This window comes from Lissotriton helveticus, chromosome 6, assembly GCF_964261635.1.
Source record: "Lissotriton helveticus chromosome 6, aLisHel1.1, whole genome shotgun sequence".
In the NCBI taxonomy this organism is placed as follows: Eukaryota; Metazoa; Chordata; class Amphibia; order Caudata; family Salamandridae; genus Lissotriton; species Lissotriton helveticus.
The window spans coordinates 9,249,182-9,262,888 of NC_136067.1; the positions used below are offsets into that span (position 1 = coordinate 9,249,182).

The following is a 13,707-nucleotide window of genomic DNA, read 5'->3' on the forward strand; positions in this document are numbered from 1 at the left end:
AATCCAGCCAAAACAGGCCAAGTCGCGCCTGGAATGGACAAGGGATCTAACCTCGGAGCGGTTAAACAGTGGGGTAGGGCACCATTAAACCAAACTCGGTGCTGCCAAGCATCAATCGGAACTTCCTGAGCCCTATATGGAGCATACTCCTGCGGCACAGTAGTGGTAGTGTACGTGTGGAACAAAGCGGTATTTGCGTTCACAGCCGGGAAGGTCACCCACGTGTAAAATATTTCCTATGGGTAAGCTACTTTCGCACTCACAACCATGATCACAGCCATGCCATCCACGGGGACATTATAAGTCTGCAAATGATTGCGCACCGCAATGAGACTATGCTGCGGAATGTCCACCGCAGCCATAGTGACACAGAAAGGAAGAGGTACAAAGAAAACCACGTAGCACAACTGGGTAGCAATTCAAGGAAACCGTTGTAAAGAATCAAGCTTGAAAATACCTCTGTAAGTATAGGTAGTTTGTCCGACACCACTGTTAACCGGAAACAATAGCGAAGGGGTTAAGGACTGCATATAGCACTACTCAAGTGTCATGTAATAAGACCACCAACAGTTGGGCGCCATGTCGCAGGGATTCTGCTCCTACACAGAACTGTGCATAGAGACTTTGAACCTCAGTGAATTCGGGTGTGCCAAAACTCACCTTAGTACCCAAAATCCCCTACCAGACTAGCAATCAGTGTCTCATTGGTTCTTACAAACTCCCAATGCTAAGACAACCCAGAACATGGACTTAGAACACCTCAGGTAACGTGGAACACATGAACACTCTTTTGTTATACAACTATATCAATCCAGAACGAGGAGTAAATGAGGACATGTGCACATTTAAAATGTTTATTTTCTAATGCAGTGTTCTCAAGCGCAGTATCTTAGCTAATACAAGCAAACATATTATAAGAAACAGAGTAATCAGCATAGTTACTAGTCCATAGAATACAAAGGGAGAACGCATGTTAAAATGCTAGAGGGAAGAAGGCTAAATAGCACCTAAATCTTACCTTCCCTTGCTAGTATATTATATTATATTATATCTAAGAAGGTCTCTTTCGGGTTTTAGCAGAGCGGCCCCATACCTCAAGATCCTAGTGGTTAGGGATCACATCATCTTCCACCAGATCTCTGCATGCGAAGCATCATCAAGTGTGTGTGTGTGTATGGTCTGTGCAGTGCAATATAAAACGCACCTAAAGCCAAAGTTGGCCGCAGCTGCATGTATGTTATGTCTAGAACGTGCGAAGATCAGACCTCACAACAACCACTGTGTTGAAATAGCCTTGAAGGCCTCGGCACTCACTGTACAGACAAAGCTTACCAAGCAAAGCTGATACAATAGCAAAACATATTATTCTCTGGTGAAGCAAAACATCATACTAGGCTCAAAGCTCTAATAACAATATGTGCCGTGTGCAGAAGCAGCAGAAAGGTAAAATGGCGTTTAAACTCCTAATAAGCTCATGCTAACTTAACAGTGTGAAGGCAAGGCATATCTACATGACATCCCCCTTTCTCCAGCTGCATCACCAAATGAAAGCCACAGTTCCCATCTGAAGATCTCACTGGCGCCCTCAAATGAACCTAGAGACTCTTTGTATGGAATAAAAAGGGGGCAGACCCCCATGGTAAGGGAACTTCACTGGATAGTGTCTGATTTTAGACCAAATCAATCCAACTCTCAGCTGTCAACAGAATAAGAAGAATTAGGGCCCAAGTCTTGGAAACTCCTTCGAATGACCCCGTTTGTGGAGATGAGAAGACTGGTTGGGTAACTGTCTAACAGGGCAGGTTCACATCCCAGTGTGATGATGAAATATGTTTATTGTTACAAGGTAAGTTCTTCATTTCTGGCTGACAGACCTCATACCGAATGTCTTTAGCAGACACACTCGCCACATTCAAGCATGTACCTAAGGAATTACAAACGGGAACCATAACCTCCATATCAGACTTTATGAAACTTGAGGCTTTAATAAAGTATTAAGCCAACACGCCTTGTCAGGTGAACATACATGCAACATTCACCCCCATGCATCTTACTCGTTTTCCCAAATATCAAAGACACATGCTTTGTTGAAGTGGAGGGAGTACCAGCCACGATATTAACAAACTTCCCCTCTTTCGGGTTGGAGACCGGAGAGGGCGGAGCTTTTGCAACACTACTTAAACTAATGCTTTCTCTGCCACGCGCAGCGGGCGCGCCAAAGGCAAGCCCGTCCACGCCCGGCCGGGGCCAGGGGCCATACCCTATGCCCGTTTAACATACTCATCACTAGAACTTAAACAATGGCAAGGAGCTGCAGACATTAGCCCTTGTACCAAGGATAGAATAAACTCTCTTGGGATTTACTCGCAGAGGACTCCCCCTCCTACTCTGTCTCTGGAAACTATGACCCTAAGCCTCCCTTAAACAACAAATGCGTAACAGTTCCACCTTGCCCTACACATCAGGTGGAAAAAGGACTGCTGGTATGTTACCTAAAGACGGGCTCTATGGTGAAACACCAGTATGAGATATTTCACCTGCTGGACACTGTTAAGCCAGATATCCTCCTTCTCTCTGAGACATGGCTGACAGAGGAATCGGGCCCTGACATCCTTGCGGCACTTCCCGACAACTACCTCATCCTTCAGGCTGATCGACCTACAGGGAAGGCAGCAGGAGGGGTGGCAGCCACAATCAATCAGAAACACAAATTTACCTCCTTGGTCTCCTTAGGCATCCCCTTAGTCGATAGCCTTTCACTTAAATTTGAATCTCAGGGGGACCTCTCATTTATTTGTGTGCTACTCTATAGACCCCCGTACCAAATGCCCTCATTTCCCCAGCTGGTAGCCGACAGGATAGCCGAGCTGGTGGTCAATAATTCTCGTGTCTTAATTGTTGGGGATATCAACTACTGGCCCAACGATGTACATGAAAGCCCGTGCTCTCTCGAATTTTCAGAACTTTTAATGGGATTGAATTGTATTCAACATATAAAAGTCGCCACCCATATCAGAGGGCATACCCTTGACCAGGTCTGGACCGCCAACTTGGATATTTCCCACCTACAAGTGTCTCCTTGCACTTGGTCGGACCACCACCTGGTTACCTTTGCCATCCCCTCTGTCCGCTCTGACACCATTTCCCCTCCAGGCAACTTCTTAGTCAGAACTTGGAGCAAGGTGGACATGGAAGACCCCTGCTCTTTGTTAACTACCTCGGCCCCTGTTGCCTGGGAGGAGTCCCCTCACACTCAAGCGGAAAAAATCAATACTTGGCTGGATGGGGCTAGAGATAATTTAGCACCCTTGAGGAAAGTTAAAATAAAGAGACCCCATGATGCACAACGCTGGATCTCAACAGAGTTGAAGGCAAAGAAATTAATTCTTAGGCAAGCAGAACGTAAATGGCGACACAATTATTGCCCTAATCTTAGGGCCGTCTTTACGTCTCTATTCAAAGACTGTAAAACTTCGATCCTTCAGGCCAAGGCTGAATACTTCTCGTCCAAAATATTAAATTCAGCCAATAAAGCCAAGGAAATCTTCTCGATAGTGGACAAACTCTCTAAACTTGATAGAGCCATTGCGAAACCCACTCCCTCTCAATCTATGTGCGACTCACTCAATTTTTTTTATTGAAAAATAGCTACTATTAAGGCAAGCATCTCTAAACCTACAGACCCCCTGCCTTATTTATGCTGTGACTGAAACATCGCCTCCTTGGAGCACTTTCCTCCTGTCACTAAAGACACCTTCTTTGGCCTCCTTAAGAAAGTTGGCTTTGACTCCCCTCTGGACAGCTGTCCTCCTACATCCTTCAGGAAGTGGTCTTACGCCGCCCAGATCCTCCCCTATCGCTCATCAACAACTCTCTCGCCCAAGGGATTGTTCCGGACCTATTCAAGATGGCTGAGGTTGTTCCTATCCTTAAGAAACCTAGCTTAGACCCGCAGGTACCTGGCAACTGCCGCCCCATTTCTTTGCTACCCTATTTGAGCAAGGTCATGGAAGCCAATTTCACCTACAACCTCGGCTCCTTTGTAGAACGGACCCCCTACTTGGACCTTCATCAAGCTGGCTTCAGACCAGAACATTCCACGGAAAATGTTGTCCTGGCAGTTTTGGACAAATTAAGAAAGGGAGCAGACCAGGGTACCACCCAGGCCCTGGTGATCCTTGACCTGTCGGCCGCTTTCGACACGGTCGACCATCAGCTTTTGGGCGACCGTGTCGGCAGCGCTGGGCTACAGGGTTTACCACTGAAATGGATCACCTCTTTCCTTAGTAACCGCTCCCAATCCGTCCGCCTCGCCAACTTCAAGACAGAACAATTAAAACTGACCTGCGGGGTCCCTCAGGGATCCTCTCTGTCACCCCTTCTTTTCAACCTGTACATCCTCCCCCTGATCCTTGCCTTGCGTAAGAGAAAGGTTGTGGTGTTTAATTACGCTGATGACCTACAGCTGATCTTTAACATCGATCCATCAACTTCATCCATCACCAACTTTCAATCTATAATGAACTTCAATAGCAACTGGATGAATGCTAACCAACTTAAACTAAATCCAGATAAAACAGAGTTGATTCTCACCGGCGGAGCAGCCAACCCGTGGAATTCCAGCTTCTGGCCCTCATCTCTGGGGAGCTCCCCAGCTCCGGCCTCGTCATTAAAGAGTCTGGGAATTATGATCAGCCATGAAGGTCCAAGTTAGCTCGGTGGTCTCAGCATGCTTTTTCCATCTGCGCAGAATCCGGAAAATCAGCAGATTCCTTTCCACCGAAGCCTTGACCCAAGTGGTTCTCGCCCTGGTCATCTCGCGTATTGATTACGCCAATTCCTTGTACGTAGGCATTCCTGCGTACCAGGCACATCGCTTACAACGGGTCCAGAATCAAGCAGCTAGACTCATTCTGGGACAGCCTAAGCACTCCCATGTGAAGCCACTGCTAAAAAGCCTCAACTGGCTCCCTATTCCTCAACGCTGCCTGTTCAAGCTGGGCTGCACTATACATAAGGCCCTGTCAGGACGCGGCCCTGCTTTTATCGCTTTAAACACTCAGCGGTATCTTCCCTATCGTGATCTACGTTCCACCAAAAAGAACTTGCTGGTCTCCCACTCCTTCAAATGGAAGAAACACGGTGGCCTCAGATACACAGTCCTGGCGCCCCAATTTTGGAACACCCTCCCTCCCCACTTATGCATGGTAGAATCCTACACTCAATTTAGGAAGTCACTTAAAACTTGGTTCTTTTCCCATGTCTACAACTGATACTCACCCACTGTCTGGTGCGACGACCGTTCCTGCCCACAGCGCCAAGAAACCGTTTGGTGAACGTGCGCTTTAGAAATGATTTTTAACATAACATAACACATTTGTTCTGAATGAAGAACATATTTATTATTCAGCTGCCATTGTTCCAGTCAAGGCCTATATGAAACATCCACTGAACCACCTACATACCCCATCGACTCCGTATGTCGAGGGTGTGCACTCCAGTACGAAAGCATATTAGTCGAAATGTAACCTCTAAACCAGATTGAACAGTTATCGTCAATGAGTTGAAGGAATCTTAGTATAATGACACAATCTAAAGGCAGTGCATGAGTATAAATTTGAGGTGAATCACCTAGAAAATAAATTCTGATTGTGTGCAATATATAGATCATCACAGGATGTGTTTATTGACTCCCACTCATCACACAGAATATTTTCTTTCATATTTTTAGCCACGCCGGCAGGTAGATGGTCTGAAAGTCCAGAGAAGATCCTTCGGTCATCGCTCCTGACATCCCACTGATACCAGGTCATGGGTTAGAGCCACAAATTGATACAAAGACTTTCAAGAGCGGGAATACACCAGGCTGTGCCAGGATTGTTCATTTAAAGCCTCCAGTAGATGAACTTCCAGAAAAGTTCAAGGGTGTGGAAAAGGACAGTCCAAGTACTGCCTTCATAGGGGGCTACAGCAGAGTCCCCTGGGATGTTAGGGAACATTCCACACACAGGGCTGTGATCTTATCCAGACATCACATGGAAATCAAGCGCTAGCAGCTGATCCCACGTCTCATCCACAGTGAGTTGGAGTACCACAGTTTGTTTTTGTCCACCTAAGAGGCCACCACGGATAAACGAGTGACACGGAGGACGCTCCGCTGAAAGCAGTGAAGAGAGACCTTTCATACAAAACCAACAGTGCGTGTTAGCTCGTAAATGCTGCACTCTGGGACGCACGGGTGAACTTTGGAGAGTCGTTATTTTGAAGGTAGCGGATGAAAGCATCATGCATTCTGGTAAATGAGGTGGACACGGAGAAGCCAAGTTTAAAGGCTGATGTGACAGACAGACGGCAGAATGTACAGACAGGAGCCGAGTGAGCCCTCAGGCTTTGGCTGAGACTGAGGGCAAGTTGACATAACTCTTCATTGGCGGCAATGGCCTGATCTTGCGTCCTGCCCATCCGCCTTTTCTTTGCCATAGTCCGCTTGATGGGCGCTTTCCCAGCCACCGGTTCCTTCCTGCCTTTCCAATAATTCGCTTATTGTGGTCAATGTTAGAGACCCTTCCAACGGTGGCCATGCAAGTCTCCAGAACCTGCAGAGGATAAGATGAAATGTGTCATTGATGGGGTGACCCACTAATGTGCAGAGTAAACACAGATGTTTGAGACAGAATTCACAAGGGATGCATAGTGAGGGCTGATTGCCCCAGCATTCTGTCCGACAATACTTGGCATATGGAATAAAGACGTATCTTCAATTAAATGAGGATAGCACGAGCCAGTCTCCAATGCCTGCCAGTCTCCTCTCTTACCTGGACCTGTCGTTTAGACGGTAGCTGCACAATGGCAGTTCCATTCACCTTCCTCAATAGAATGCCACATGTCCCTGCAAAACAGAACGGGTCAAATACTTCAGCTGGTGAGCTACAGCCATATAATACTGACAAGGGACACAGGGGTGACACCGCGTTTTATAGAGCACGGAACTGCCACTTTAAGGCACTAAACCTACCAGACCAGAGTCATGGTATTCACTCCAGCCACAAACACAGCAAAGTAAAAGCCAGGAATCGCTCAAATACAAGAACGACTCAATGGGAGGAGGGAACCTTTCGCATGCGTTGTTTTAAGATTGAAGAGTTTCTAGTTCACCTCCCAAGGCCCTTCCTCCTGTGCCAGACCAGTGCTCCCCGTGTACCTGCCAGCGTGCTCTCCAGTGCCCTTCCTCCTGTGTCAGACTAGTGCTCCCCGTGTACCTGCCAGCGTGCCCTCCAAGGCCCGTCCTCCTGTGTCAGACCAGTGCTCCCCGTGTACCTGCCAGCGTGCTCTCCAGTGCCCTTCCTCCTGTGTCAGACTAGTGCTCCCCGTGTACCTGCCCGCGTGCCCTCCAAGGCCCGTCCTCCTGTGTCAGACCAGTGCTCCCCGTGTACCTGCCAGCGTGCTCTCCAGTGCCCTTCCTCCTGTGTCAGACTAGTGCTCCCCGTGTACCTGCCAGCATGCCCTCCAAGGCCCTTCCTCCTGTGTCAGACCAGTGCTCCCCGTGTACCTGCCAGCATGCCCTCCAAGGCCCTTCCTCCTGTGTCAGACCAGTGCTCCCCGTGTACCTGCCAGCGTGCCCTCCAAGGCCCTTCCTCCTGTGTCGGACCAGTGCTCCCTGTGTACCTGGCAGCGTGCCCTCCAAGGCCCTTCCTCCTGTGTCGGACCAGTGCACCCCGTGTACCTGCCAGCGTGCCCTCCAAGGCCCTTCCTCCTGTGTCGGACCAGTGCTCCCAGTGTACCTGCCAGCGTGCCCGCCAAGGCCCTTTCACCTCTGTGGGACCAGTGCTCCCCGTGTACCTGCCCGCGTGCCCTCCAAGGCCCTTCCTCCTGTGTGGGATCAGTGCTTCCCGTGTACCTGCTAGCGTGCCCTCCAGGGCCCTTCCTCCTGTGTCAGACCAGTGCTCCCCGTGTGCTGTGCGCCAAGCCCCAATCTGTATTATCTCCCCGTGTACCCGCCAGCGTGCCCTCCAAGGCCCTTCCTCCTGCGTGGGATCAATGCTCCCCGTGTACCCGCCAGCGTGCCCTCCAAGGCCCTTCCTCCTGCGAGGGATCAATGCTCCCCGTGTACCCGCCAGCGTGCCCTCCAAGGCCCTTCCTCCTGCGTGGGATCAATGCTCCCCGTGTACCCGCCAGCGTGCCCTCCAAGGCCCTCCCTCCTGTGTGGGATCAATGCTCCCCGTGTACCTGCCAGCGTGCCCTCCAAGGCCCTCCCTCCTGTGTGGGATCAATGCTCCCCGTGTACCTGCCAGCGTGCCCTCCAAGGCCCTCCCTCCTGTGTGGGATCAATGCTCCCCGTGTACCCACCAGCGTACCCTCCAAGGCCCTTCCACCTCTGTGGGACCTATGCTCCCCCCTGTACCTGCCAGCATGCCCTCCAAGGCCCTTTCACCTCTGTCGGACCAGTGCTCCCCTTGTACCTGCCAGCATGCCTCAAGGCCCTCCCTCCTGTGTGGGATCAATGCCCCCCCCGTACCTGCTGCTCGGATGTACTGGGCACCTTTGCCAGGTGCCAGCTCCAGATTGTTGATTAAGGTGCCAATGGGCAGAGCTCCAAGGGGATGAGAATCTCCTTCATTGGCGGACACTGCAAAGAAAGGGTTAGAGAATCAGCCGTGAGCAAACTGCTCTTTCCCTACTATTGGTTTTCTAAAGTGAAGACCTCTGCCCAGGAACTTCCTCTACACACACCCTCACCCCTCGAGCTCTCTGCGCACACCCTCACGCCTAACTCTCCGCGCACACCCTCGAGCTCTCCGCGCAGACACTCGGGCTCTCTGCGCACACCCTCGAGCTCTCCGCGCACACCCTCACGCCTCGCTCTCCGCGCACACCCTCACGCCTCGCTCTCCGCGCACACCCTCACGTGTCGCTCTCCGCGCACACCCTCACGCCTCGCTCTCCGCGCACACCCTCACGTGTCGCTCTCCAAGCACACCTTCGAGCTCTCTGCGCACACTCTCGAGCTCTCTGCGCACACTCTCGAGCTCTCTGCGCACACCCTCGAGCTCTCTGCGCACACCCTCGAGCTCTCTGCGCACACCCTCGAGCTCTCTGCGCACACCCTCGAGCTCTCTGCGCACACCCTCGAGCTCTCTGCGCACACCCTCACGCCTCGCTCTCCGCGCACACCCTCACGCCTCGCTCTCCGTGCACACCCTCACGCCTCGCTCTCCGCGCACAACCTCACGCCTCGCTCTCCACGCACACCCTCGAGCTCTCCGCGCACACCCTCGAGCTCTCTGCGAACACCCTCGAGCTCTCTGCGAACACCCTCGAGCTCTCTGCGAACACTCTCGAGCTCTCTGCGAACACTCTCACGCCTCGCTCTCCGCGCACACCCTCATGCCTCGAGCGCTCTGCGCATACCCTCGAGCTCTCTGCGCACACCCTCGAGCTCTCTGCGCACACCCTCGAGCTCTCTGCGCACACTCTCGAGCTCTCCACGCACACCCTCATGCCTCGAGCGCTCTGCGCATACCCTCGAGCGCTCTGCGCTCACCCCCACGCTTCGAGCTCTGCGCACACCCCCACACTTCAAGCTCTCTGCGCACACCCCCACGTTTCGAGCTCTCTACGCACACCCCCACGCCTCGAGCTCTCTGCACACACCCTCACGCCTCGAGCTCTGCGCACACCCTCACGCCTCGAGCTCTGCGCACACCCTCACGCCTCAAGCTCTGTGCACACCCTCACGCCTCAAGCTCTGCGCACACCCTCACGCCTCAAGCTCTGCGCACACCCTCACGCCTCGAGCTCTGCGCACACCCTCACGCCTCGAGCTCTGCGCACACCCTCACGCCTCGAGCTCTGTGCACACCCTCATGCCTCGAGCTCTGTGCACACCCTCACGCCTCGAGCTCTACGCACACCCCCACGCTTTGAGCTCTGCAGACACTCCCACGCTTTGAGGTCTCTGCGTACACCCCCACGCTTTGAGCTCTCTGCGCACACCCTCACATCTCGATCGCTCTGCGCATACCCTCACGCCACGCAAGGTCTGCGCATACCCTCAAGCTCTCTGCGCACACACCCACTCCTCGGGCTCTCTCCACATCCCCATGCCTCGAGCTCTCTGCACACCCCCATGCCTTGAGCTCTCTGCACACCCCCATGCCTCGAGCGCTCTGCGCACACCCTCATGCCTCAAGCGCTCTGCGCACACCCTCACGCCTCGAGCGCTCTGCGCATACCCTTAAGCTCTCTGCGCACACCCCCACGCCTCGAGCTCTCTGTGCACACCCCCACACTTCGAGCTCTCTGCGCACACCCTCACGCCTCGAGCTCTGCGCACACCCTCACGCCTCGAGCTCTGTGCACACCCTCATGCCTCGAGCTCTGTGCACACCCTCACGCCTCGAGCTCTACGCACACCCCCACGCTTTGAGCTCTGCAGACACTCCCACGCTTTGAGGTCTCTGCGTACACCCCCACGCTTTGAGCTCTCTGCGCACACCCTCACATCTCGATCGCTCTGCGCATACCCTCACGCCACGCAAGGTCTGCGCATACCCTCAAGCTCTCTGCGCACACACCCACTCCTCGGGCTCTCTCCACATCCCCATGCCTCGAGCGCTCTGCGCACACCCTCATGCCTCAAGCGCTCTGCGCACACCCTCACGCCTCGAGCTCTCTGCACACCCCCATGCCTCGAGCGCTCTGCGCACACCCTCACGCCTCGAGCGCTCTGCGCATACCCTTAAGCTCTCTGCGCACACCCCCACGCCTCGAGCTCTCTGCGCACACCCCCACACTTCGAGCTCTCTGCGCACACCCCCACACTTCGAGCTCTCTGCGCACACCCCCACACCTCGAGCTCTCTGCACACACCCTCACGCCTCGAGCTCTGCAGACACCCCCACGCCTCGAGAACTCTGCGCACACCCCCACGCCTCGAGCGCTCTGCGCACACCCCCACGCCTTGAGCAGGGCTGGACTGGCTACCGGGCAGTTTGGAATGCTGCTGAGCTGGGGGGTGATTTCGTTCATGGAGACCTGCGTGTGCTAAACGAAATTAGTTTTGCATTAATTATTTCAAAGCACACGCAGGTCTCCATGAACGAAATCAGCCCCCACCGCAGTGAAATCAGCCCCCAGCTTTCTAAACTGCCCGGTAGCCAGTCCGGCCCTGGCCTTGAGCGCTCTGCGCACACCCTCACGCCTCGAGCGCTCTGGTGTGGCGTCCACGCTGGACTGGCATGAACAACTCCCCCTTCACAGCAATGGCCTGGACAACTCCCCCTTCACAGCAATGGCCTGGACAACTCCCCCTTCACAGCAATGGACTGGCCTGGACAACTCCCCCCTTCACAGCAATGGATTTGCCTGGTCACCAGCTCTACCCTCAAACACCATAATCTGAATTCGGACATTAAGACAAACACACTTTTCCTTCATCTAGTTGTACATATAGTTCAAGCGTTGCATGAAGCCGCTCTCACTCGCTTCATCGCCTTTTCCAAATCCAGGAGGGTGCTGCTCTCAGATAAGCAGCACCAGTCGACACATATGTATGACATACATACGCGCTTTGGAAACCAGTACAGGGAGATGGTTGAGAGCTGCTGGCTAAGGCTTAAGGCAAGGATTTTTCCTCTCCCAGCTGTGCCACCCTGTGGAGCTTTCCATCCACCCCGGCAGCCGGTTGGACAGCACGTACTTTAAGGTCGGAGCAGGACTAAAGGACCCCTTAATTAAAAAACTGAATACCTTTCTTTGTTGGATTAAGAGAGAACTCAGAGGGTCAGGATGGGCACAGCTGCCCAGACCTCTGTGTCTAGCCTCTGAGGCTTAGACACCATCTCGCTGGCCGCTTTGGGGCACTAATGAGTAAAACACTAGGTTAGCTTAACACTTTCCGTGCTCATGACGAGCTCAGCTCGTCATGAGGCACAGTTGAGCTGTGCTCATGACGAGCTGAGCTCGTCATGGCTGTTGGAACGCTCGCACTCGGGGATAATTTCCCCGCTGTGCTGAACGTTCCAAAACGGGTGTGGCCGTGACGAGACACAGCGCCACCGCGACGAGCCGAGCTCGTCACAAGCACGGCGATGCCGCGCACGGCTCCCCCCGCACAGCAGGTGAATACGCCCCGCAGCGAAGGTGTTAACTACCCTTCTTGAACATTAGTCAAAAACATGCAAGAACCTGGGAGAATAAAAAGATCTGCCATTAGCACAGAAAAAACGCGGTGCGCCAATAACAACTTCACCGGTGATACACACACAAGATTCTTTCACTGTGCTCTGTGTGTACAGAAGTAACATGTATGTAACACACCTTAAAACTGGCACATGGTTCGTTTCCAGAATGAGTGAACGTCATGGTCAGGTCAGACCGGCATGCTTTGTGGAAGCCTTAAAGGTCTACAAGCGCAGGTGCAATCAACGCAGGTAAAAGAGCCTCAAGTCGCACACAATGACGCGCCAACTCGGAGTGCCGAGCAGACAGGGTTTCTGAAGGAAAAATACTGATTTCTTCTGTAGTCGTGGTTATTGCTAAAGTTTTTCTGCAGTAATCTTAAAATTTGATTCTCAGGGTTCCACACAAAATGTTTTTCCTTCGACAGAACTTTTTCTCTAAGAATGGTCGGTGTAGAAATAGGGAATGTCTCTCTGCTGCTCCCCCAGGGATTATTCCAATACCCTTGCCAATAAACATAACTTGCCACAGATATGGAGGTATTTTCATACTGTCACTGGCGCCCAACCTGAGAGTCCTCAATGGATCAATCTTGGCGCAGTTTGAGCATATGACAAGGTTACGTACAGAGCTCAGTGGCAAGGACTAACCTAACCGGGCTATCACAGTGGCTAGTGATGGCCACCTCCCTGCCACCGGCAATGTCGGCAGGCTGCAAAAAGAAGGCCAAGGAACTGAAAAGTCTTGAAGTAAAAATGGGGGTTGGGAGCACACTGCCTCACAGTCCCAGCACAGTTCGCCCCTTAAAGTCAAGTAAGTTACCTGCCCAGATTGAGATACGCAAAGGGGTTTCAGACGGGCTACGTGTCCACGTGTCCGTGCAGATGGCACCCCTCCCAAGGAGTGGACCCTTGTGCAGCATCAGACGGTTTTGGAGAGGTTGTGCAATGAAACAAGTCTGGATTATGGGGTCATAAGTTTGGCATTAAGCCGAGACCATGCTCACCTGCCATCCTCCCAATCTGCCCTGAGGTGGTGAGGAGGTCCCCTTCCTTCATGTTCTCCGTGGCAATGATCCATCGCTTCCGTTTCCCTCCGGCCACCAGAGCAATGTCAGCTGACCTGGAAGAGAGCAGACACGTGTTGACAGACGCGGACTAGAGTCCAGACAGTAGCATCACTTCAACCCTACCGCTCCAAAAGTACTTTGTATCCTGTGCTCTGGAGAAGTCTGACCCACAGAAATGTAATGCCAACCAGAGGCTTGAGGGGAATTCTCCTGGCTGAAGACACCATGCCACACACAGCACAATCTGAGGTGAATATCTGTCTGCTGGTTTTATTCTGGAGAGCAATGCTTTTTTCTAAGAGTGGTGAAGACCTGTTTGGAGCAGCACCCTTCCTACTCTGAACAAACAACTGGTCCTCAGGTCTTTGTGCACCCACAGCAGTCAAGTTTCTTTCATATGGGCAGTCTTTACCTTCTGGGCAATAACCCAGGCCTGTTTTGTAACTTGATACCAAGAA

The 13,707-nt window shown here is 52.6% G+C and overlaps 1 protein-coding gene across 2 annotated transcripts in view; it reads right to left on the minus strand.

The window, feature by feature from the left end:
• Positions 1–5,376: 5,376 nt before the first annotated feature.
• The window catches only part of MRPL2 (mitochondrial ribosomal protein L2), a 58,937-nt gene continuing 50,606 nt past the window's right edge, over positions 5,377–13,707 (minus strand). For both annotated transcript variants that reach the window (XM_078647266.1, XM_078647267.1), the window contains exons 5-8: positions 13,187–13,302; positions 8,516–8,626; positions 6,816–6,889; positions 5,377–6,596 (exon numbers count right to left, since the gene is read on the minus strand). In XM_078647266.1, coding sequence (XP_078503392.1) covers positions 6,384–6,596; positions 6,816–6,889; positions 8,516–8,626; positions 13,187–13,302 — 514 coding nt within the window. In that variant the 3' untranslated portion in view covers positions 5,377–6,383. The remainder of the gene's footprint in view (positions 6,597–6,815; positions 6,890–8,515; positions 8,627–13,186; positions 13,303–13,707) is intronic.